Here is a 27,517-nt window from a genome sequence, read left to right as displayed (position 1 = left end):
CCAAAGATTGTATTTGGATCAGAACAGGGGTAGAAATCTATCTTGAAGTGTTAAAATTATGTTTTTATTTGCATTTTAGACTTTTGAGGGCACTGCTAATTCAGAAATCTGTATCTAAGCTCATTTCATTTTAGACACACACAAAAACACATACTTTAATAAGTAAATGTGGCATAAACAAGCCTCGTAAGTGCCTTTTACTACTGCAGTTTGCTAGTCTGCTTCAGTGGTAATTGCTGTGTCAAAAGCCTTTACTTAATAATGAGGAAATAAATTATTTGCAAAACCATAACCCCTGTTACTGTACGGATCAGGCCTCTGCCTTGTCTTCCAGGCTGAACATGCTGGGTCAAATGCTTCTTAAATATCTTTTAGATACCCTATTCTGCCTTTATTATATAATACACGATTCAATTATGTGCTTCTGGTTTTGATCAAGAGTCGGCTTCTTTGCCTTTAAGGCAAATGCTTTATCTTGTCCGTCACTGTCCTTCCTCCCTTCGTCCTTCTATCTCTGTACTTCCCTCTCATCATCTCTCATCCCCTGTATCATTGATTTAACCTCACTTTGTACGGCTAGCCTTCAGTCCCTGCAGACCCTGCTTCAAGAACAATTTGTTTCAGCCTTCTCTCAAGCACCTCTGAAAAGATACACCTCACTGAGACAGGAACAGGATAGCCTATAGTGGTGCAAGGAGATGATGATTCCTAAAAAATACTGACTGACTATAATACAATGCTACATTTCACATTGTTTTCATTCATTTCAAAATTAATATTCAACATGAAAGGAATGTTACATGTCGAAAACTATAAGAAGACTATGGTTCTTTGTGTTGAATCACAATGTTTAAAGAAAAACACGACCAAACCCTAAAGAACCACATCCAAACAACATCCAAAACCTGCAGAAGTGAACACGCCCAGCTAAAATTAGATTACTTTTAGACTTTTAGATTTTTAGCACACAAAATTAACGCTTATTCACCCTATAACATTCATCTCCAATGTTAAGGTGCGTTTGAGGTCCCACCAGTCACACTTTTATGTAAATAACATGCTTTTTGTTTACTAGCTGTGTCGTTTCCTTCCCTAATCTTACAAATACTGCATCCAGTCATAAATAATGACTAAATCAGCGCTCTGGTTTTTTGACCCAAAAAAGATAAATGCAGCACAGCTTGTGTGCATGTGTGTGTGCATGTGTCAGAGAGACGTATTAGGGAGAAGAGAAGAGCATGTTGGTGACTGCTTCCCCTTCCTCCTGCTCATCCTCTATAGTCTGCCTCTCCCGAGTGGAAATGCCCTGTGAAGAGGTCGGATATGAATTCATTTTACGCTGAGATGAAGTTATTAATGCTCGCCATCTGTTATCGTCAGCTAGCTGCCAGAATGGCACAACACAAAGTGGAATGCAGCACCAGTTGGAGAGTTGCAGACGTCAACAGTGAGACACATGGTGCCACCATGGTATTGATGGATGGCCTTTTTCGGAGCCTATGGTCTGTTTACTGAGCAATTGTTTCTCCATTCCTGAGAAAAAACATAGGTTCAAAGAGACAAGAAGAAACGCTTATAGTGATAGGGAAGAAACATTTTTTATGTGTTGGGCCTTCGGAGAGAACAATGTGATGTAAAGCGCTATTCTTGTATAAATCCTTTCAATGAATAGTTCTGGACTATGTCATGTTGCGAACATGCACTCTTTGCATAATAATCATTGCTAGACAGAGATTTCAAGAGGAATGATTTTGCCATAGTGTCCATTTTTTTCTTAATTTTAATGGTTAACTTACATTAAACAAATCTATTTCTTTACTTTGCTATACATTAAAGAAGATGGCATGCACACACCTCTCTATATAGAACCAATTTCACGAACAAACTAAAATCTACTCCAGTATATGTTCGATTAAATGTGACTGTCTTCTGACAACTGCATTTGGTATTTGCATACGGATGCCAGCTTAGCCGTATAGTTTGCCCACTTAAATGTGTACCTGATTTGGTTTTCAAGAGCTTCCTGATGATAAATTAACCATTATGCTGTTTTACACGCTGCTGGCTGCATAATTCATCACTGAGGAAATTGGTGCACATGAGAGCATGCCATATTTGATCAGCATAAAGTGTCAAATATTTTTTTCTTGAAAGATGAATTCCCTGGATGATAAAACAGAGCTTGAGGTTAAAGATTGTTGTTACTGAAAGTGTAGACTATGGCAGCAAAGGCTCACTGTTTAGTCTTGACTGATTGTTGGAAGTGATTATATTTGCTGTTTTCTGACTGGACATGTCTAAATTCTATTTCTCTATTGGCCTTACTGTTTTAACAGATCTCCACATGCCACTCGTTATAGTTTTCAGACTGATGACTCCATCAGTGCCATTATTGATCACTCACTTACAAATTGTTAATTAATAGAAAATAGAACAAAACCTGGCCAACATTGTTCCTGTAATCAGATTGGATTAGAGAAGTAGTAGTTTATTATTCAAAACTAATTACAGTAAGAGTTTCCTGGGAAGCGAAGACCATTCACCGTTCAAGCTGCTCAGATAAAATATGTTTTTCATTCAGTTGAAAATATTCAGTTTGCAAAATACTACATTCAAACGTTAATAAAATGTATTGTTATGTTATTGTTATTGTGAATTCTGCACATTGTAAATGCACATATTTGTATTCAAATTGTAATTGCATTTCTATGGGTACACTTATATTTCAATGTACATATTGCTATATTTTTTATGTGAAATTTTTCATCACATTTATTTGTATTTATGTGTATGTATGCACCATGACACTAATACAAATTCCTCAAATGTGTTAACCTACTTGGCAATAAACCTGATTGTGATTGTGATTGCTATCAAGACTGACAGAATGTCACTGTTATTGATATGGATTATTAAATGTGGCCATGTTATTTGAGCTGAAAGGTAATATCAGCATACTAACTGACAACAGGCAACATGGTGATGTTTAGCAGGTTTAATCTTGTTCACCGACTTAGCTTTACCTATCCAATTTGTTTGTCAGCAAAACATACAGATTGCAGCATAGGCTGATGTTATGAGTTTTGCAGACGATTATGATCTAAACGATTGGAAATATTACACATTTTTCACCTGAAAATGGCACTATTAGTAAATTCAGGATATCACCGAAGTCATAACCGTCAAAACCACATGTCCTATCAATCTCATAGTTATTAAGACAAGTCACTAAAAAACAATATCTCATGTTGGAGCTCGAAGAAAATCTCATGATCGTTAAACTCAATAAGAATCGTCCTCTCGTGACAAAAAGTTTGATGTTAAATTCTGGTTTTCTCAAAACGAGATTCAATCAGAGTTTTAACCCATCAACGCGTACGATATTTCATTTAGTGGTTCAAAGGAGTAAAATGAGTCACCCGTGTTGTCAAAATTATTCTACAGCCTTAAACAATTACACAAATGCATAATCTCTCTCAGCGTGTTTGCTCTCAGCAGGATATCCTGACCTATTTTTATGAAACAAAGCAATCACATCCGAGTAACCACAAGACCCAAACTGAAGTGATTATATCTGACAGAAAACAATGAATCAGCCGGTGCAGCAAGTGCTTGAAGTTAATGAAAAACAAACGGGGTTATCGCAGGAGGGAGAAAAAGTAAATACTTGTTATTGAACTGAATCAACTCACAGAATATCATTTATCATACGTTTACATCGTTGACTATAGCAGCCTAGTGAAACAACAATCCAATGGGAGGAAATAATACAAAATGATATAAGTATGAAGTAGTAGTCGTAGTATTGCTGGTAATTAAACATAGTAAAAGGTAGTTGATAACTATTAACACTGATACTGGATAAATGTTGTGAGCTGTGCTAATAAAACCTCAGAATTTGTCTTGATGCAAGGTGAGAAAAAAAGAGTCTTCACGATGGTATCTTTCGAAAGCAATATATACTAAAACATAAAGATGATAAGCAAAGGACACTATAATGAATTTGCTATCTTCCCATTGAAGGAAAACAAATGTCCCCCTATTTTATTCATAGCCATGTTATACACTAAAATAACCTGTATATCTGCTGACATTGAATAAAGGCATATTATGCTATAATGTATATTTATTATTCTATGTTCTTCATCTAAAATATTTCCATGATCATAGAACCCACAGCGAATACTGGCCGGCTTATTTAAAGTGGATATCAGGGCATGGTCTTATAATAATCCATACAGAAAGAAAAAAATGTCCTCTTGTTGCTTGCACGTGCGTGTGCTCGTGTGCGCGTGCGTGTTTGTGTTGCGACAAAGATTAAAAAAAAGTGAGTGTACATTAATGTGAAGGGGTGGATGTATTCCTTTTTTTTTTCCTATGTTCGTTTTTAATGCAAAGTGCAGACGCAGAGCCATAAGACCATATAATCACTCAAATAAGTAGGGAGAGTTTTTAAAAAAGAACGGTGGGAATACGCGACTAAAACCACACACACATCACACAAATACACACTCACCTCTCTGTTGGTAAGACGTCTTAATTTGGCTGTTTTTTTGACAAATATCTCCTGAGACTCATTACGATTGAGCTGATGGTAGCAGAAAGACAGACCAAACAAGAGACATTTCATCGTGTTCTGGGTTCTGTGGAGATAAACTAAATCCCACCACAGGAACAGAGCTTTTATGGTGAAAGTGAAGATCTATTTCTTCTTTTGGCTCATTTAAATGCCATCACAGAGGATATATTATTAATGACGCTGAGATGTGAGACTGCCTGTACTTTTGGCTTTAAATGAATCGGTTGGGGAAAGCAGAAGCTCAAGTGGGGAATTTGTGGCTTTATGGAACTATTTACTGTAGATAGGACTGAACCAGACCAATGGAGAGTGAATAGAGTGGTGCATGGATGACGTATTTTTGTAGGCCGACCCGGAAGTAAGCTGCGCATGGATTCCTTCGACAAAAAAGGCGATTTCTCAATAAGGATTTTGGAATATTGTGAAAAGTAAGATCTGTGGAAAACGTACCTGTTTGATAAATGCTTGTTTTGTTCAGTCGGATAATCTCCACGTCTGCCCTACTTTTATAATTTTCTAATCATAAATCGCCAGTAGCAAAATGCTAACATTATGCTATAAACAAACTACAGACCAGTACAGCAGGGTTGCACGACTTCAACGTCACGCCAACTTAAGATCCTTTCAACTGACTTGAATACAGATTCAATATTGTACAAGTTGAAGTGTTAGTTTTAAGAGTTTGCAAGAGTTGCTTTCAAGCAGAACAGGGGCAAATAAACTAAGCGGGAGTGTTTACGTGTTCGGCGTAATGACGTACAACGTCCTCGACAGCTTCTGTAGTCCTATTCAGCCACTTATTAACAACCATCGTCAACTCTTCAAAAATCACCAGTGGGGTCACTGCTGATGTATTTAATGTCTTAGAACAAAACGTGAGACCAGACAGACCTTATTTCGAGCTATTTTCCAAAATCCTACTGAGAAATCCCATTGACTGAGACGAGGAAACCAGAAGTGGTCAAATGCTAACTCACTTCCAGGTTTTAGGACTTGTTATTGCATCTCTCTATGGTTACACAACATTAGAAGTTAATCTCTTCATATTCAGAAAGCCATCAGATATAAAAGTCAGTAGCACTTCAATAATCACAATGGTACCCCAGTACCCAGAGTAGTTGCAGATAACATGGGCTTGTAAACAAAAAGCTTTGAGGGTGGGGGAATGGGACATGTTTGACTATATCCTAATGAGTTGTTTCAAAAGCCGCGAATCAGCATCAGAGAGGATTTCAGACTAAGATCCCTATCAGAGGTATTGACAGAGAAGGATTTAGCAGGCAATGGAAAAGGAGAGGAAAACAAGCTGATTCCAAACAAAAGCGATAATGAGTTGTTTTAAATGCATTGTCTATTTGAGGGATACTAATCCCTCTTATGTTATTATATGATCGGAAGATCTAACTTATAAACTTGATATGATTATAATGTAATATTGCCTCCTATGCTGCAGCATCACTTTGGTCTTAATCTGGATAATTCACGACATTGAAAGTAATTCCTGCAATAAATGCATACTATTAGTGTTTCAGATATCATCGTTCTATTGTCATGTGACTTCATATATGCGAGATAAACAGTGAGTAGATTAGATATTATTCATTCGTTTTGGAAAATGCATGGGGATGTTGGTTTGTCATATTAAAATCTGCTAAATGTGTCCTTAGAAAGCAAGGTATTCTTCTGTAAGACCGTTAACCTTTACATATATCCTGAAATCAGATGTGTTCTTTGAATACACTGCATAAAAACTTTTGGAGGAAAGCGACACAGCAGGAATCGGGGAAGTGCTAACAATAGAGGTATTTAAATTACACGTTTATACAGAGACAGCCAGAGTGTTTGTAATGAACCCAACATCAAGCTTTTTTAACATCCGCAAATCAGTGGTACAATATACAAAAAAAAAAAAACACGCTGCCGTAAATGATTGCTAAATGTTTAAGGCTTTATAAACTGTGTTGCCAATGACACAAAATAACTCTTTTATTATAAAATGTGCTATCATAATGCCACTAACAGTCATGATGCTGTGCTAGAGAAGTGCTGTGAAAGGAGGGAGTAGCAGCCGAGCGGGATAAATGGATAAAGTTTTGGAGTGGCAGAGCAGGGCTGGGTAGGGACTCTGTAGGGAGGTCAGTGGATGAGCTCTTCATCCCAGTGGGCTTTAGTTCTCATCCCCACAGCACGATGGTAAATGTCACCTCCACCAGACTCTCATTAATGCCACACAGCTTGATAGAGGCCAAAGCTTGGATTGACATTAAAAAAAGAAGAGTACTAAGCAGAATAAGACTGCTATAGAGATACAGTATATGTGTACACTGTGTATATTAAAATGGGCTCAGCACGATAGGAACACTACAAATCTGCACCAATTAAACCATAGAAACACAGATGATAGACACATCCATGCCCTGCAATAATCACTGCACAGGCCTGTATACAAAACTCTTTGTCAGACAAAGCTCTATCTATCCCCCACCACACTCTCAGGTTGATGAATAGCGACGATACATCACTGTTTGTATTGATTTCAGATCATGTTGGAGTTCTATGCACCAACAAACACAAAGACAGGACCACCGGTCAATAAATCAACCTCATGTTATATTCATGTACATCTCAACCAAAGTTTTACCTCTCGCACTATACTGTACAGCACCGACATTTGAAACACAATTTAGTATGCAATAGATGGGACTCTAAACATGGAGGCACACATATATATATATATATATATATATATATATATATATATATATATAAATATACTGAATAAATAAACATAATGGTGGTACATGGTTTGTGTTTTGGCTTTCATGTTCATTGCATTGAGTTTACAATTAAAAAAATATAAGACATATTAATTATCCGACTCATCTACCATGTTCCACATGCAAATCACAAATCAATACTCTAAAGTCCTGCCTCTGTGTCAAGGATTGACTGTGACTGAAAATAAAGGGGCTTCAAATATCCCAAATGATCCACATTTGCACAATTGCAAAATGAAGCTTTGCAACAACTGACACTAACAAATACCAGAATATTTTATGATGTAAAAGCTTGTTTTTTTTTTACCATAGTCCGATTGCTTGCGAATGTTATTTGCATAACGCATGCTAGAGTTAGTTTGTAAGTAGTTTGTGATGATGTAAAACATGTTTGAAGCAGTGAAAATGCAGGTCTCAAGTTTAATGTGCTAGCAGTGACTGAAATTCACTCTTTATAGCTCCTTACTAGATGTATATTTTTACAGTATGAGTGCTGCAGTGGACACAATTATGCTAGAAGAGCCTAAGAGTTAAGGCACCAACAATAAGGACCAGAAGCTAATTTGGAGGCAGACATAAAAAGAGCTTTACAGCAAACAGGACAGTCTGTGAAACTGAAATTTACATCCCAACAATTGGGGGTAGGGGCACAAAATGCAATTGATCCAGAAGACCAATTTAAAATCATGTTACGATTCTGATATCCTATATTTTGAATACCTTAAGTACATTTATAGACACATGTTTTGAACAATAAAATAGGAATGTCCTGTATGGCGTTTTTATTATCTAGGATGGGTAGAAACTTAATATCTGCTTTCACATCCTAAATCAAAGTCACACATTGAATACAACTGATGGTAATGACGGCAAAAAAAGCGGATTTTAAAATGCTAATGTTTTCACAAGAAAGACAACAGTATGTGTTTTTTAAGTTTTGAGTAAACAGTCCAACAAGATCTGCTTTTTCTGAGACGATGTTTTGGCACCATGGAGAGCAACAACAGTGCGTAAACCAGAGCGAGTCGCTATTTCAGCACCTCCAACAGCTCCGCAAGACTACATGTCCTTACAGAACATTTGACAATGTTTCAGGCTCATGCAGGGGCTTATGACGGCAAAACATGCATTATAATACCCTCATAAAAGGACTTTCACAATAATCCTTCCACAGAATCCCTAAACAAAGTAAACTAACATGCATACTGTGCAGTATGTCACTACAACTTTTGGTTTAACATGAATCATTTCGGCGGAAAGTGAACATATATTGAGTATGTTTGGAGTATCAGTTTTGACTTGATTGATACCTCAAGCAGGTGTTGTGGTGGTCATCTTGCAGTATGTTGTCACGGGCTTTACTCATTTCAAGGTAGACTTGGATTAAAATAGCAGCGTGACACGTGTAAAAACACGTGATCAACAATAGCAGGTTTTGTTAAAAAGCTGTCCTGCCCATTTGTGAGATTTGTTATGTGACTACACAGCGCCACTGAGCGTTATGCTAGTTTACTCAAGCCGTCATTTAAGGATACAGTTACGCAAGTTGAACAACTTTTCCTTTTCACAGGGTAATGAACAGCAGGGTAGTTAAGTAGATCAATTAATATATCACGCCCTTTGAATATGAAATTACACTGATCAACCATTTGAAAATGGCTGTGAGATGTCAGAGGACAAGCAAAGGAGAAGACAGCGTTAAGTTTCTTACATCCTCGTCCTCGCATTGCTGCCGGTGCTGGTGCCGGGGTCGCTGGCTCTCTGCCGTCCGCTCCCCCTCCACACCCTGCCCGAGGAGATGGTTAGCCTCTGGTGGGCTCGGGAAGGATTTGTTTGTGTTGATCCGGCCGCTGAATCTCTGAAAGAGTGCCGCCATGTCGACCAAAAAAACAAAACTTGGCGAGTGTGTGTTCTCAATCAATAAATGCAATTAACAAAAAGTCCAAGTTAGAAGGGTCAATGAACAGCTGATGTAATTCGATTAGAAGATGCTGCACTTCAATAAAAAATGAATAAAAAAAATCAACTCCAAACTGTGTTCAGGATTCACAGCACGTTCTGTTCGGCTCATTGGTCGGGGCTCGCCAGTGCTGCAGCGACGCAGTTTTCGGACTTCCCCAACTTGATGCAAACACAAAGGTATGCAGACTGGAGACTGAATAAAGCTTGCATGATCCGGATCCGAAAGGAGGAGCAGGCAGCCTCAGTGATATCCAGTCTCCCTCTTGGTAGGAAAGAAAGTGACCGCTGATAACCGTTCGGGGACTTATAGGTCTATGAGAGCACAGGAACCTGCTCATGTACCAAACAGCTGCGAGCGACACACCTTAACATAACCGGTCAGATATAATGGGCTTGCAGTCGAAACTTATCACGAGTTTGCAGATAGAATGTGCTCGTGTATCTCTATTAGTTTTTTATTTTTTCCTCCAGCGGGATCACACAGATGTCGTGCAGAGAACAACAGCGCCCCCATGTGGAGAAAGACAGAACATGTTGGCAGACCTTGCACATTTTCAGGGACAGCTTTTGACAGAGCATAAAATAAGAAGATTAATGTGCCTGGCATCACTCAGGGAGATTTTCCATAGTTTTAATCTTTCTCTAGTGACAGGTGATAACTGAAACAACCATTGTTTTTTTCTGTTTAATTGTAACTGTTTGCTTAAAAAGGACATTTTAAAGCATGCATCTTAGTCAAGATACAAATGTCAAAGCAAATTGTAATACTTTTTTAGATTCAAAAAACATACACAACTTCTTGTAGGACATATTCATCCCTAATTGCGTCCCAGACATTTTATACAAAATAGATCTGTAATCTGTTTGTGAGTAAAAATAACCCCTACACTCATCACGGTTTGTGATCACAACCTTGACACAAGTCCTAGTACAGGCACATCTGCTTAGGGAGAAGCTTAAAGCCTCATGAAATGTAACCGGCCTTCCCTTTTACATCCACAGCCTCCTAAGAGCAAAATAACCACATCTGTTCAGATTTATCTTTCAATCAAGCAGACTTCCTAAAAAGATTAAAACACACCCTGATGCTGCTAACCTGATTACTCTGTTGCAAACTGAAGTGCAGACATTACAGACCGCAGTTCCGACTTGCTCTGCCAAACATTTTACTATTGACTTCCAAGAAAGATTTCATAAAGTAAAGGAAAAAAAAGGCTGCCATGTGTTTTTGAACATCAAATCAATCTCAGACTCTGGCAAATGCAATTCAATTTCCAGGCACTGTAGTGATGTGATTAACAAAACAAAAAAAAGGCTGGGTAGCAGAATTTATCAAACTGCAGATAGTCCCCAGGGTACTGATGCAGTATATTTTAAGGTAATATGGATAAAGTCTTCTGATTATTAATGATGTAAAAACTACATAATAATAAACTAACGGCAACACGCTTCCTGTGCCTGCCCTCCTCCCATATCATTTTATTAGATTACCTCATCATATCGATTGATATCATACTAAATACAATTATTTCCATGGCTACCCTATGAAGAGGTAACCACAGCAGTCTGCGTCTCTCAGCCCTGCAGCTGGGCAGCAAATGGAGGAGCTTGTGGTTTAATCACCGCCCAAGTCTGCTGTTTGTGGAAGGACAGGCAGCCGAGTGGAGCCATAACAAACTTCCAGAGGACAAAAGAAGCCACGAAAAACAATCTAAATGCACTTCTACCACAGTATTACCTGATCACCAAACAACAAAGAGAGATTTAGAGCAGCTTTATATGCATTTTGTTTCACCCACAGTTCTAATTGATCTGTCATGTCATATTTTGGGGGATTCCTTTATTCTGGGGACAAGAAATGATATCAGTGTTTTCCTTGAATGTTTATTTCTTAAAGTCAATATGAGAATACAAGCCAAACAGCGTCAGACAATAACTACAACTTTAACACTCAGATATTAAAAACATTTGAATTAAGAGTAGTGGACCAACACTGTCCTCTAGTGGAGAAATTAAGCTCTATTTATGTTTCTTTACTTCTGAACACTGTGATGCTTAACATCAATGCAAATGTCCTGCTATTCATTGTAAGCACGCCCATGTGTTCACATCTGCCAGCACGAATATGTCTGTCAACCACAACTATCTGACATATAATACATAGTTTCTCATAAAGTGAAATAAGTGTGGAAGAAGCAGCCACGGAGAGGGGGGCAGGTGGCAGAGGAGTGTGAGGGTCAATGTGTAGTATTTTCTGAAGCTGTGTCACTGTCATTTTTTTTGCTGTGGGACTGCCAGACCACAATTAATGTGATCCAAAGGACTTCAATCATCCTGACAATAACTGAATCAATATCTTGAATGTTGGGTGGAGTAAGAAAAATGATAGAAGATTTAATTAGAACAAGACTCAAAGGGTAATCTCAGCTAAATTGAAAGAAAACATCAGGCATTTTGTACTTAAACTTTTTTCTTTTTTTTTTAACTCAGTTTATTGCCTTCACAACATCCTATATATTGTGTTTCTGCTTTTTCCAACTACCGGTCCTGTTCACACCCTCCGAAATTCCAGCTGTTTTTTTTTTTTGAATTATTTTCTCTTGACATGTTTTATGTTTTGCTCATGTAAAGAGACTGGGTTCTGTAGAAAAAACAATATATACAATATAAGTATTGGTATTAGTACCTTTACAAAATAAAGTCATGTGAGTCTGCTACACTAATGTACAATAATATAATGGGTTTAGTTGTTACAATGCAGAGAGAATAGGTTTTATTTGTCAGGATTTTAGTTAGTAAAAAGATCCATTTTAAAACCTGGTCGTGTCACGATCTGTCTGTGTTTTATTTTGTTTTGTCAAGATCTGTTTTTGTTTTCCCGTTTTATTCTGAAAAGTGTGCACCCCTAGATATGTCTGCTTCTACTTCCCTCTTATCTGATTACCTGATTGTGTTCACCTGGTGCTCCTGTGTTTCTCCTCCCTCCCCACCTGTGTCTTGTCTTTGTGATTACTCTTACTGGTATTTCACTTCTGTATGTCTTTCAGTTGTTGTGAGATCCTTGTTGAAGTTGAATGTGGTCTAGAGGTGGACAGCTCAGTATTTATAGTTAGCCTTGAAATAAAGGTATTTTTGGTTTAAACCTGTATGTGTCCTGCACTTGGGTCCTACTGTACCTGCTTCGCTCACCCTAACAAACCAAAACCGTGGCAACTATTTGTATGATAAAAGACAAGTTTGACCTTGAAAAACATTTCCCCATTAGAGTTGTGATGGAGCCCAGATTCACAGTAGGAGCGAAGGTTCAGGTGGGAGAGTAAAAAGAGTGAGAGAGCGCGAGAACTGAATTTATACGGTGGTGTCATATTTCTCTGTTGCGGTCCATTTCTTACCGAGAGCACTGCAATAAACCTCTATCTTCAATCCCGAGCTTCACATGGGGGAGAATCAATCTTGCCATTACCCGGGATACTTGGGTCTGTTGGACTTGTATTTTATGACAAGAGAACCCAATTTGCAGCTGCAGTCATTTTATACACCCTTACATCTGTCCCCGACTATCGCCAGGATGTCGAAACAGCAATTTAAAATGTGCTAGGGTATAAGTCGGACAGATTTAAAGGCTTCTTTCTGGGTACTCACATTTTTAGGCAAGGCTAAGTTTTAGATTCAGATTAAAAGTATTTTGGCTTCCTCTGTGTGTGCTTGAGTGTGTGTGTTTGCCTGCTGGCTAGAGGCTTGTTTTGAATGACAGGGAGAGATTGAAGGTGCTGGAGCCTGACACTGTTGGACTTAAAATTAAATGACCAAATTAATAGGTTCTGTCACCCGCCGCTGTGAAACCACCTACCAGCCTCAACAACCATCCCAGGACAAGACCCCCTTTTTTGTTATGGACATCCATCTGCCCAATGCCGCATTGCCGATCACTCAGGAACTATCAAAGCATTCCAAAACAAATCTTGGAAATGACAAATAGGTAAGAGGTCGGGAACACTTTTGAAAAATCATATTTTGCTCATTGGCAGTTTTATAATGTGTCTATATCAATCAAATGTGGAGTTTTCCAGCAGAGTGACATGAAGCATTGCAAATTGAGTCACAATCCTATTTGAAATGTGCAAGATTAAGTCCCCAGGAAATTCAGAGGGACAAAAAGAGCAGGGTGGAGGGCTAGAGGGGCGAAATGGAAAAGCCTGGAGTTGTGGGATGAGCCGTAACGGTGGGTGAAACATCAAGCACATATAAAGTGTAAAAGGCACAAAGGTAATTTGCAGATTCAAGGCTGGGAGGGAATGAATAAAAAATACTGTTCACTTATCTCAAGCTTCTCTATTGACTTGGATCCCATTTCCGAGACGGGTCCAACAGAATAATTTAAGGTATGGTAGGGACGGTGGTCCAAGTAGGAAAAGTCTGTTTGCTGAGGGGTGGTTTGTCATTATCGCAGCTTGGCAAAAAACCCAACAAATCCAGTAAAAGGGGCTGAGAAAGAAGCATGTGGAATACTAAGTTAAAATGGATTGTGCAAGGTTAATAAATGTCCTGGGTGTTGAATCAATGCCAGCTTTTTTTTACTAATTCAATAAACCCAGCATTATAATGAACCAAATAAGTCACTAAAAACTATAATATGAAGTGTTTACCATTTTATTTCTAAACTAGCTCATTGGGTTATAAAATCATCAATCATATTTAGCAGAACCATGCTAAAACTCCTTGAATAAATAGTATAAATAAGACACAGCTGTGACAATATTACAATCAGTGCAACAATTCAGCCGTTATGATAAGTGGTAGAGATTGATAGACAGATTTGAGGAGGAAGATAAAAGTATTGAACTTAATATGTAGAGTTAGGGTCAATATACATAGTACGTACCCTACAGAAGGTGACGTTATGCACCTATTAAGGTTGCAAACCGCCACAAGACCAATAAGAAGAAGATGCTGGCAAAAGACACAAGACAGCATATGGGGCTTTTTGTTTGAGAAGCCATGGGAAACCTGTCGCTTTGTTGGAGAAATAACACTACCTGTCATTGCTGCTTTCCAAATTTCAGTTTGCTTCATCTCCATCCCCAGTGGACAAACTGCATTATGTTCTATGGTGGATAAACATCAACCTGCATGTTGTGAAGAGTGCTATCATGATTGAACACTACTTCAGCAATTAAACAAATAATGTTGATATCCAGGTAAATGTGTTTTAAGCATGCTTTCCACTTTCTGCTTAATGCTGTCATCAATAAATTACAAAATATTTGTTGCTGTCTGCTATTTTATGACACATTGTGAAGTTAATGTAACCATTTGATGAAATCCACTAAATATTTCTCATGCTGAAATCATATAAATTCAACATCAACTATTTGACTTGGTATGACTAATTTTTCAGGCAACACTCACAGCTCTGAGGGTGGCAATTTATTTCCATCATTGCAATGTTGTTCGGATGTTAGAATCTAGCTCGAATCACTGCTATGCCTTTTCTATAAACGTTCTTATCTTATAAACGTTTGGTTCTCCATTTTTAAAGATGTTAAAACTACACCTGTCCAGTGACGTTTTTATATGTACAAAACTGGTGGGGCAGGAACAACTTAGATCATTTTCACACATGGATTGGCCACCACAGAGTCCAGACCTGAACATGATTGAGAATCTTTGGGATGTGCTCGAGAAGACTTTGCGCAGTGGTGCGAATCTCCCGTCATCAATACAAAATCTTGGCGAAAAATGAATACAAAACAGAAATAAATGTTGTGAGATTGCAGAGGCTTGTGGAAACGATGCCACAGCGAATGAGTGCCGTAATCAAAGCCAAAGGCGGTCCAACGAATATTAGAGTGTGTGACCTTTCTTTTGGCCAGGCAGTGTATAGGCATCTTGTACCTTAATACATGGAGTAAAGAGCGCTACCACAAAGCAACACTTAACAATAACAACAACAGTAATGCCTCAGCATGAAAACACCAGACTATAATACATAATACTATATATGGAGAACACCGACACGTGTCACCGTGGTTACAATATGAATCGATCCAGCAGACCGATAGCCTACAGCCTAAACACAGACAATCAACGTAAACTATACTTTCGCTCACCAGAGATCCAGTAGATGGTCAACTTGTTCCATTTTCTGTTTTGTTTTATTTACCGCTGGTGATGTAGTCTAAGCTCTCTCCTCTTCATAACTACACTTTTCGCGGCACACACACAGCCAATCAGCTCTGACTCAATAGATGCCGTTTTAGTTTTCACAGTACAGGTTAATTTTTACAATGAGGAAGGTAGCTTGCCCCACATCGCTCAGCCCGGCTCCATAGGCACACTCTGGACACTGATCAGAAGAACGCTGTCCGAAGCAGCAATGCAGAATCCACTAAACATGATCTTAAAATATGTTTAAACATATATTTTAAACATAATAGGGGAATTATTATTTTAATTCATTTGTGCTGACGACTCGCCACTGCACCTGTCACTAAATAAGAAAAGTTACCAGGTGAGAAGCATTAAAAAAACAGTACGCATTCAGGCATCTGGCTCCCTTGCTTATTTGTCAATAGTTTTCCTTGTTGTTTTCCTGCAAGCACTGCAGACTGCAGCATGACACACAACCAAGCTCTCTGTTTATTTGTACCCCCAGAGGTCCTAAAATTATAACTGAACCACAGAAGGAAGAGCAAAGCGGACAGGAAATAAACGCAGCTGAAAGAGGGGGCAGGGAGATTATAAAGTTCAGATAAATATTTCTCAGCCAGACATTTAAATTTGCCATGCACGTACAGTACAGCATCTATAGACACCACAAATGTATGGTTGGAAAAAAATACTTTGTTATTGCTGCAACAACGTGCTGTCGCTATCTGATGGCTTTTTAATTACTTTTACTATAGGATTCCAGTCACAATTTCGACACGAGGCCGAGAACTAGCCTGAACGTGTAGCCAGGACTTCAATTAGCACAACAGATCCATACATTGAATTCGACATTAGTCATTTCTCCACTCAGCTTTTTGGTTCTGGCTCGAAAATTGAAAAGGTTGTGTGAATGACTAAATAAATAGAAAACTGTGGATTTAAAGTTATTATTGATTTATTCGAAGAGAAGTTGGACTTAAATGCCACAAAGGAGCTACGCCGGTGACAAATGTCCGCAGAGAAATCATTTATTCACTTTTCAGCCTTTGTTGTGTGTTGCAGTCAATCATCCGCCTTTTCAGAAAGAATCAATACTAAATTTTGCCTTATTTTGTTATATATCCCACTTTTTTCACAGAACTAATCTGCTACATAGCTAAAATAACATTAGTATTATTAATAGCAAAAATATATCTTCACGCTGGATGAAACATGACTTGAATTTGTAAGGAATTGCACCATTTTTTTCCCCAATAACGTTTGTATCAAAATGTCATCGCAATTACATTCAAGACCTCTGCTACACACTCATCATTACTAAGCATGAACGGTCTCTAGTGTTTAAAGTGAGGAATTTCTATCAGGGATAATAGTTCATGAGCTAGACACCATTTTAATGTAACAGAGTGATTAGACGTAGACACATTAGCTGTGAAATGAGACATCTTAACATAAAAAAGTGATGTGTGCTTCTGCCTGGGGAGGTGTTGGGGGGAAAGCGTGGGAGCTTTGTATTAAATCTGGGACATCAAACCCTCAGACTACTGCTGCTGGGCGGCAAATCATCTGATTTGCTGCTGAAATGCTGACCCCGGGCTCTGGAACATGGACCCTCACTGTTTATAAGTCCACCAGTGGTTATAGTTGATGTTGATGAAAAAATGGGTATTGAGACCAGCAAAATTCTTAAAGGGGACACACAGAGAGGATGGGAAGATGAAATATGTCCAGATATTTAGCAGTATGACGCTTTAATTAGAATCAGAATACCTTTATTCGTCCTACAGAGGGGAAATTTAAATTGTTGCAGTAAAAGAGAGGATGGAGACAAAAATTAAGAAAAATAAAACCCTATTAAAAGTGCATGCACAACAAATGTAAAATTAAAAAACATGTAAAGTAATTTAAGTTACATCCAAAGTGGATTCTACTAATCTACAAATTGCACATAAGCGTTATTGCTCAATGCAACAAATTACTTACTTACTTACTGCTTAGCTCAGGGGGGCCCAACCTTTTTTGAACTACTTTTAAAGTTGAAAGTGTGTCGAGATCTACCAAGCCATATTGAAAGCCATAGCATAGCTCCACAATTAATTGTGCACCTATATAATAACACAATGTTCTGACACAAAGATCAAGTTTTAACAATAATAATACATTTATTGAAGTAAATGTACGTCGTGTAAAGAATAACCACAAGAAGGCCTAGGACTGGCCCGTAACAACACAACAACATACAACCCAATTAATACAATGCCTAATTTAAGTTGGAAAAGTGGTTCTCTACCTTAGTGGGACTTCTGGCACCGGGAGGAGGAAGCTAGTCTCTCATAGTCCGGACAGTAGGAGCTGAGTGCCAGCCGTAAGCAGGCCGCAAGGTGGTCATCTGTCATGGGGGATCTGTATTTTGACTTAATGATTTTCATACGTGAAAAGGCAGACTCACACAAATATGTTGATCCAAAAAGTGCAGTAAAATTATTTGCAGTTTGTCTGAGGTTGGGATAGTTCTCTTTCTGCATTAGATTCCAGAATTGGACATTTGTGTCAGGTGTAGCTCTTGATTTGAGCTCAATGTCATTATTTGGGTTGAGGATCTCATTCTCAATAGCACCGCTATCCAGGTTGAAGAGTGATGCCACTTTGGACGTTATACAATCCACATCTATATTTTCCCCAAATGGAAAACTGAGAAAACTGACAACAGGCTCAATGGATGCAAAGTCAGTACAGCGCCTGTCAAATTCTGACAAGATGCTTTGCACTTGATCATCATAACGTGCACTCTCAAGCTCCGCACAGTCTTTGCCCTGACGCTTAAGTTCTGTGTCCATGTGTGGAAAGTTCCGCAGATCACACTGTTGCAACCTGCTTGATAGCAGCTGTAACTTGCTTTTAAAGACGTTCACGGAGCTGATCATGTTGATGATGTGTTTGTCAGTCAGATCGGTAAGAAAGGCTAAATCCAAGAGCCACTGACTGTCTTCTAGCGGGCAACAATTCAGAAAACCGTTCCAGAAATGTACCTCTGCTGAGCCACCTTACGTCTGTGTGCAGCAGCAGATCTGTGTGTTCTGCACCGGTCTCCTCCAGATGCGCACGGAATAATCGCCTCTGCAGACTCCTGGCCCGAACAGAACACGCAATCTTGTTAGCCACATCCATCATGTCTTTCATATTTAAAATCTTCCCGCACAACCCTTGCTGGTGAATTATACAATGGTAATTCAGGAAATCCAGGAAACATTCAGACTTTGCACAATCCTATGAACCCAGCAGTACATCCAATCATTGCTGGTGCCCCATCGGTTGTAATGGAGACAAGTTTGAAGAGGGGCAATTTGCTCTTACTAACGAATTCCATAAAAACCTGAAAAATATCTGTGCCTCTTGTGTGCCCTTTCAAAGGCAAAATGGTCAGCAGCTCTTGTTTTACACTCATATTGTCGAAAACCATTCGAATGAACACACATACAGTGGGGCAAAAAAGTATTTAGTCAGCCACCAATTGTGCAAGTTCTCCCATTTAAAAAGATGAGATGCCTGTAATTTTTATCATAGGTATACTTCAACTATGAGAGACAGAATGAGAAAACAAAATCCAGGAAATCACAATGTAGGATTTTTAATGAATTTATTTTCAAATGATTGTGGAAAATAAGTATTTGGTCAATAACAAAAGTTCATCTCAATACTTTGTTATATACCCTTTGTTGGCAATGACAGAGATCAAACGTTTTCTGTAAGTCTTCACAAGGTTTTCACACACTGTTGCTGGTATTTGGGCCCATTCCTCCATGCAGATCTCCTCTAAAGCAGTGATGTTTTGCGGCTGTCGCTGGGCAACACGGACTTTCAACTCCCTCCAAAGATTTTCTATGGGGTTGAGATCTGGAGACTGGCTAGGCCACTCCAGGACCTTGAAATGCTTCTTACGAAGCCACTCCTTCGTTGCCCTGGCGGTGTGTTTGGGATCATTGTCATGCTGAAAGACCCAGCCACGCTTCATCTTCAGTGCCCTTGCTGATGGAAGGAGGTTTTCACTCAAAATCTCACGATACATGGCCCCATTCATTCTTTCCTTTACACGGATCAGTCGTCCTGGTCCCTTTGCAGAAAAACAGCCCCAAAGCATGATGTTTCCACCCCCATGCTTCACAGTAGGTATGGTGTTCTTTGGATGCAACTCTGCATTCTTTCTCCTCCAAACACGACGTGTTGAGTTTTTACCAAAAAGTTCTATTTTGGTTTCATCTGACCATATGACATTCTCCCAATCCTCTTCTGGATCATCCAAATGCCCTCTAACAAACTTCAGACGGGCCTGGACATGTACTGGCTTAAGCAGGGGGACACGTCTGGAATTGCAGGATTTAAGTCCCTGGCGGCGTAGTGTGTTACTGATGGTAGCCTCTGTTACTTTGGTCCCAGCTCTCTGCAGGTCATTCACTAGGTCCCCCCGTGTGGTTCTGGGATTTTTGCTCACCGTTCTTGTGATCATTTTGACCCCACGGGGTGAGATCTTGCGTGGAGCCCCAGATCGAGGGAGATTAGCAGTGGTCTTGTATGTCTTCCATTTTCTAATAATTGCTCCCACAGTTGATTTCTTCACACCAAGCTGCTTACCTATTGCAGATTCAGTTTTCCCAGCCTGGTGCAGGTCTACAATTGTGTCTCTGGTCTCCTTTGACAGCTCTTTGGTCTTGGCCATAGTGGAGTTTGGAGTATGACTGTTTGAGGTTGTGGACAGGTGTCTTTTATACTGATAACGAGTTCAAAAAGGTGCCATTAATACAGGTAACGAGTGGAGGACAGAGGAGCCTCTTAAAGAAGAAGTTACAGGTCTGTGAGAGCCAGAAATCTTGCTTATTTGTAGGTGACCAAATACTTATTTTACCGAGGAATTTACCAATAAATTCATTAAAAATCCTACAATGTGATTTCCTGAATTGTTTCCCCCATTCTGTCTCTCATAGTTGAAGTGCACCTATGATGAAAATTACAGGCCTCTCTCATCTTTTTAAATGGGAGAACTTGCACAATTGGGGGCTGACTAAATACTTTTTTGCCCCACTGTAGCTGAGCCACAACCACAGCATCAGTGGATTCATCGAATTGCAGAGAATTCCTCAATTGCTGTTCAACATCCTCCGCCATTCCCTCGCATCGCCATGTAACAGAATTTCTTGATAGCTGCACATCCTGAATAGCAGACACAATTTCCTTTGATTTTTAAAATCGGCAAACAGCGCATCCATGAACGCTTCTTTCACAATCTCACCATCCTTGAAAGATTTCTTTCCTTTTGCAAGAACACGACAGACACGATAAGAGGCTAAGGTTGCAGCCTTACTCGTGGTATTGGGCCTGGTAAAAATGGACTGTTTTGCTGCTAGCTGACTTTTCAATTCCTTGACTTTTCGGATGCGCAGTGGTGATTTAGCTGGGAAGTTTGTATCGTAGCTCTTGTGGACCGTCTTGAAATGCCGCTCCAAATTCCGTTGCTTTAGTAAAGCCACATTTGCATTGCAGATAAGACAGATGGACTTGGCATTCGAATACACAAAAAAATAATCCTCCTCCCACTCTGAATGAAAATGATAAGTTTGAGATTTTTTAGCTTCTGCCGCCATGGTAGTATCCACTCGCTCTAGTCAAGCTTCTCGCGCCCTTCCGAGTCCTTAGTTACAACGTAGCAACCATACCCTGCGCGCGCAGATAGAAAGAAGCACGTGAGATTTTTTCTTTGATTATGCCTGATCTACCTTAATACAGCTGTACAAATATACACACTATATTTAAGATTTTTTAAGTTGGAAGTTTTAATGTAGGCCTATTTTACACAACAGTAAGAGGATAGCCTACACACAACATTTTCTCGCTTTCGACTGGAACTCAGCCCGCGATCGACTGGTAGACCGCGATCGACTGGTTGGGCACCCCTGGCTTAGCTGATTTAAACTAGTTCTATCTAAATCTACAAATGCTGATTGTAAAATATAACAATGCCCTTTCCAAACTCCTTGACTCGAAGAAAAAATGCAGCTAAAATATAAACCTGACCAATGCTTTGTCAAAAACCATACTCATGATATTCTACAGCAAGGGTCCCAGATAAAAGAAGTTAATAGTGCTTGATTGAAACTGCGCACCCGTTCAAAACGTTCACATTTTAGTCATTAATGCAAAAAAATCATCATAATTCCACAATTGCCAACTCACAAATAAATGTCTAAGTCGTGTAAGATTACGACATTAAAGAAATTGTGAAATCTGGGAATTTCTGCGTTAAAAAGGGGTTAACAGGCTGAAGTAACTTTATAAATGTTGCCTCACAGTAAATAGCAAGTAGTAGCTCATGCTTTATTTCAAAATAAAATTGTTTTTTCCTGACAAAGCCATGGTTTTTCTTTTCTTTATACTGTATCACATACCGTTTTATCTTCACAGTCAACTTTTACTCTCTAATGCTGGTTTATTTGTATTTCAATTTTGAAGTACATTTTAGAATTGTTATTTATACTCTTTTAATTTCTAATGATGTGCAATGCCTTGTTTTGTTTTATGCTGCTGCAACGTAAAGATTTCCCAGTTTGGGAATGATAAAGTACATCTTACGTTAAAATGGATCTAAGCATGCAGCATGTGCAGCTGTGTCTTTGTAACATACTCCAACAGTGTCTGCCCAGCTATCTGACATAAGATAATTCATCAAGGACTACACTTGCCCTCCCACCACCACAAGATGATCTCATATGTGCCACTTTAATAAAAATAAATAAAAAAACAACTTAAAGGTGACTGTAGTGGTGTCTAAAAATGCAAACGTTGGTTTTAAATTCTGCCTGTGACTGAAGCCACTTTGCATTTCATCAAATTTGTTATGCACACTTGCTCTGTCTTCCTGCATGAACACTGTAATTGAACTGGAGTCAGAACTTGATACTGTGCCAGTCTGCCTTAAGATGTTACAGGGATTTAAATGGTAAAGTACTATTAAAGAGTCTGCTGAACCAACTGACAGCCCTCAAAACTTTTGGTGCAAAACTTCTCATTTAGCCTCTGAGTAAAGTGAAACTCGTTTTTATTCCCCAAACAAACCACTGCAGCCAAGGGCCACTTGACAAGTGTATAGCAGCAATCTACACATCTTATCCAACAAGCGACACAAGTTCATAAGAGTCACATCATCTACACTTGAAGAATGCAAATAATAATCTAAATCTCAATAAAGCGTTATATTATCTTAGATCCACAAATGTGGCAACAACTCAGCTACAATATTAAAAAAACTAATGTTTTGGGGGAATAACCTTAATGCAAACCACAAGAGCCCAACAGCACCAATAAAGAAACTACTGAGCTGCAGTTACTGGCAAAGAGCCATCTCAACAGAATCCACACTACAGTACAGTGCAGCTTACCATTTTAGAGGTGCTGGAATCGACCTGCTGGGTGGCAATTAGCATTGACATGGCTGTAGCTCCTCAAACACTCGTTTTCTTCTTATTCTCTCCTTTTTCCTCAGAACTGAAATGACCCTGACGCTTTCCCTTAAGTGGGACGATTAGAGAAGCTCTCTTCCACGAAGCTGAGATCCCCTGTCAGCTGACCACGCTCACTTCCACGTGAGCCAATCAATCACAAAGAGAAAAGGATTCGGTCTGATGAACCCTGATCCATTCGCCAAGATGGGTTCTTTGGATATTTTTGCTTCACTCGTTCTGACTGTCTCTCTCCCCTTACTTCCCCCTTTTTTTCCACAGCGCTGTGTATCCCTCTTTTAAGTTTTCGCAACCTCTGATAGACTTTGCTCCCTTATCGGATTTATCAGTATTTGGCTAACCAAAACAAGTCGTCATCTCAAAATTCTCACTAGAAGCAGCTGCAAAAAGTCTGTGTGTTTGGCTTCTCTCTCTCTTTCTCTCTCTCTCTCTCATTCTTTCTCTGTCTTCTCACTACCTTTCTCCCTCCTCGCTAAGCTTTCCCCCCCACAGGAGGCTGGTTGTGTTTTTTTGGCGGGCTCATCCCCTGAAATGGACGTATAAATGTAATCTTTCGGGCTGGCCATGGAAGAGGCATCTGCCAGCGAATACAGCCAAACTGCATTCTTTACATCTACATTACAGATTTAGTGAGGCGAAGGTGTGCTGAGAGTTGGCAGTTGGGCAAAGAGACAGAAACACAGCAGGGAGGACAGGAGGAAGAGGAAAACTGGAGAACTATCAGGAAAGAAACATGTCTGTGCTTATGAAATAGTATCAGCTACATGCATGGAAGTTGCGTAATACAACAGTTTGGGTCTACAGATCAATGAGCTGTCAACCAATCTGTGTAGATCAATTAAATCAATCCCTTTGACAGGTTGTGATAGTGTTGGAGATATATTCATGACACAAACGGCATTTTGTAAATAAACCTTATCATCTCTCAGAGATTGGTACAGGACTAGTCTTCATTTAGCTAGCATATGAATGTACAGGTACATTTCTCCGCTGTGGGACTAATAAAGGATGCTGATTCTGCAAGTGCAAATGCAAGTCCAACTTTAGGTGGGCCAGCAGTTAGTAAAGGCAGTGAAAAGAGTGGCACTGGGCAGGGATTTAACAAGATTGAACAGTTCTATTACAAATAACAAAGACACTGTATTCAAGATTTAAAGGTTAATTTTTCCTAGTTATGTAATGTATGAAAAAATTAGAGTGCAGAGTTCCTAAACAATGCAACTTACTATGAACAAATCCCTTCAGGGGGGATCCATCACATTGGCGATACCCGATATATGTTTACAGTAAATATACTTGTGAGTGCAGCCCTATATGAGCCACACCACTTGCTCTTTTCTACCTAGAGAAATAAACATTCCCTCCGTCTTTAAAGGTCACGTATTATGCAAAATGCACTTCTGAATGTCTTTTATACATAAATATGTGTCTCTCTTGTGTAAGGAGACTCACAAAGTGTCAGAACATACAACCCTCTCTTTTCCTCCTTACCTACATCTCTAAAAACGGGGGTAGGAACGAGCTGATCCAGACTTTTATTATTCAGTTAATATAAAAAACAAATGTGAAATCAACAATATCTGAGCGACATATGTAAGGGATAATCACCTCAAGGCAGGGCAATAAACTGTTTGATATGCCCGGCTCGTGGATGGCTTACCGCCCGAGGCGAAGTCTTGAGATGGTTTTCCCGTTTATTCTACTTCTTGCTTGCCAACATAATACAATAATTAAAATACTTTAATAATTATCGTATTGCATGCTTATTAAATGTATACTCTGTTTGAGTTCATCTCCCTCAAAAAGTATTCCCCTTTAATTACGATCGATCAAAAATGCATTCCTTATTCCAAATCATTTTTATTTGCAATAAATGTATAACAAGATTATTTAGCCATTATATTTGGGCTATTTTAGTTATATATACTCAAACTATGTATCGACTGACCCTCCGATAGATTTCCGACACAATTTAGGAACTTTTTTAAACAAGGTTTATTTTTACAATGGACCCCATGTTTTAAATTTCTGTGATACAAAAAAAATACAAGTGGCGTATTGATCTACTATTTGATGACGCTGTGCTCAGTCAGCAGCAAGTACCACCGATAAGTCAGCGGACAACCTGCCGGGTTAATGCCCTCCTCCCAGCCCATCAGAATCAAGCATTCTTAAGCAGAATAATAGAAAGTAATGTTGTAAAAACTCAGCAGGTCCATCTGCTCCATCTAGAGATCTGGCTCAGGTGCTGGCCAAGCATTTTTCACCTTGACGTCAGATTTGTCACTCTACACAGCAGGTTACTTCTGCTGCCAAAGAAAATTGCATTCATCCAAAACCTAGTCCTCTTAGATTTAAAGAGATTGCATTTTATGGTTTACAGACTCAACAGACCATGCGAGTCAAACCAAGTAACTGAATTAGCTTAGTCAATTGATTTCCGAGTTGGATTATTGTTTTTTGTATTGTAAAATAATCAACGAAAATTGAATTAAAATGTTACAACAACTGCTGCCAGTCAAAAATCATTGAATCACAGATTTCAAATATTCTTTTTGTATTGATGCTACAGGCATTATTGGAGTTAAACAGGAGATTATTTCAACTATAACTATTATTTATCACTAATGATTTATTCAGTATTACATATATTATCACAGAAAGTGCTAACAAAATAGTTGACCACCCAAAAAGTCATTTAAAATATTAAACAATGGGAAACAGAGTGGGAAATCTGCAGTTGGTGAGGGTCCACTGTTGAGAGAAAATCAAACAAAAGTCTGATATTGTGTCTGTGCTCTTCAGGTAAGGACACCTCAACCCTTTAAAGCCATTTATTCCATTATTGAGCAGTGACTTTTCAATTCCCTGAGATCGCAAGAAAGAAGCGAAGAGACAAATGAAAAAAAGTCCCTCAGGTCTGAAAAGGCACCTCTGGCAATTCCAACATATTGTCTATAAAGACAGAGCTGGACGGAGCTGGAGCCAGCCAGGTAAGAGTTCTTTGATAAAGGAAAGAAACAGAGCTAGAAGGTTTCAAATTGGTGAGACAAGGAGGAAAAAATCTTGGTAGAAGAGTAAATGCTTTTAAAAGGACCAACAGGATAAATGAATCCAAGCGCCATTCATAGAAAAACAGGAAGCAAAACACATTGGTTGAATTATTCCCAATGAAAAATGACCATGATGAAGTACAAATCCGTTTCAGAATAGCCTTCCATTTTTGATCAGCAAGCAGCACAGCATTTCGCTAATTAAATCTGGCCTCTGAATTGAATTTGTATTACAGCCTCAGTTAATAACTTGACATTCAGTGTGCGAATGTGTGCTATCTAGATAAGCTTCTTTGAACCCCCACATGCCTCTATGCCAAATTGCACCAATAGTCATAATAAAACCTGTGTCTAAGAGACTCGCTGCCTAAATATATTAGTGGAATTGTTATTAATAGGACTATCAGATTATAATGCACGGTTCATATGTACAGACCATGGAGCAATAAAGAAAAGGAATATTTAGGGACGATTTGAGGAGATGAAGGCAATCTCCATTGGCATTCATGTAAGGACTTGTGTTACTTGGCATCGAGTTTCTACCTTCTCGTGGCACATCTTATTTAATATAGATGCAGCTTAGAAGAAGTACAATGTAAAAATGTCAAATGCTTGAAGAATTTCTTTCAGTTTTTAATACATGACGGAAAATAACTGACTGAGTTGAACGAGTTCAGAAAGAGAGAAAAGTCCCACAACACATCCATATCATCCAAATACGGTGCAATCCGCACTTCATTTTCCATTTAAAATGGCTCCAAACACTTCAATCATTCATGAGAGCAACAGCGATACAGCAGATAGAGCTCTGAACACTTCTGCTCTGATGTTGAAAGGGAGGAAGGTTATGTCCTTCATTCTTTTCAAACCTTAAAGGCACATATTTTTTTATTTCACAAAATAATACCCAAAGCTTTAGAAAAAAGCGAATCCTAGTTCTATCATATATTAAGTTCACTGAAAGTTGTTGGGTTTTCAGCTGTGATGGAAAAGGTCCACCACAATTAATTTTAAATGAGCACAGTCCAGAATATGCTTCTGTTGGAAGAACATTGACAAAGAGATGAGAAAGATACAATTATTGTCCGTGTATTGCAACAGTGCCCATAAGTACAACAAATCTGAAATATAAAAAATATTTAATTAAACACTCAAATGTTGTAGATACCTTTAAAGTTAATGTTGCCCATATGTATTAGAATAGTTATGTTGTTTTACCCACTAAAGAAAGTATCAATAAACAGCAGCAAAAATAAAATGATAAGAAAATAAATGTAACACGAATGTGTCCTTCCTTAACATTAAATAATATAGGCTGTTGAACACTAAGAAATAGCAATATCTTAAGCCTAGTACAGATGAAAGTAACACCTACGTCATTTCCTGGCAAAAAGTACGGTCCCGTCCACTTTCGGGGGAAAACATTTGCTTTCATTTGAATGGCGGTCAATACAGATTCTGAAGTTTTCGGCAATCACATCAAACAAT

General features: G+C 38.8%; 1 protein-coding gene across 2 annotated transcripts in view; it reads right to left on the bottom strand.

The window, feature by feature from the left end:
- LOC134883864 (dipeptidyl aminopeptidase-like protein 6) overlaps positions 1 to 27,517 on the bottom strand; it is a 193,991-nt gene that overhangs the window by 137,874 nt on the left and 28,600 nt on the right. The window contains exon 1 of one of the 2 annotated variants that reach the window (XM_063912326.1): positions 9,068 to 9,562. The exons of the other annotated variant lie outside the window; for it this stretch is intronic. Within the exon in view, the coding sequence (XP_063768396.1) occupies positions 9,068 to 9,232 (165 nt within the window). The 5' untranslated portion in view covers positions 9,233 to 9,562. Of the gene's footprint in view, positions 1 to 9,067; positions 9,563 to 27,517 lie in introns of those variants that run through there. 2 annotated transcript variants of the gene reach the window in all.

The sequence above is a fragment of the Eleginops maclovinus genome, chromosome 21 (assembly GCF_036324505.1).
Source record: "Eleginops maclovinus isolate JMC-PN-2008 ecotype Puerto Natales chromosome 21, JC_Emac_rtc_rv5, whole genome shotgun sequence".
Lineage (NCBI taxonomy): Eukaryota > Metazoa > Chordata > Actinopteri > Perciformes > Eleginopidae > Eleginops > Eleginops maclovinus.
Note: the sequence above shows the minus strand (reverse complement) of the source record. Positions and strands in the feature narration are given on the sequence as shown.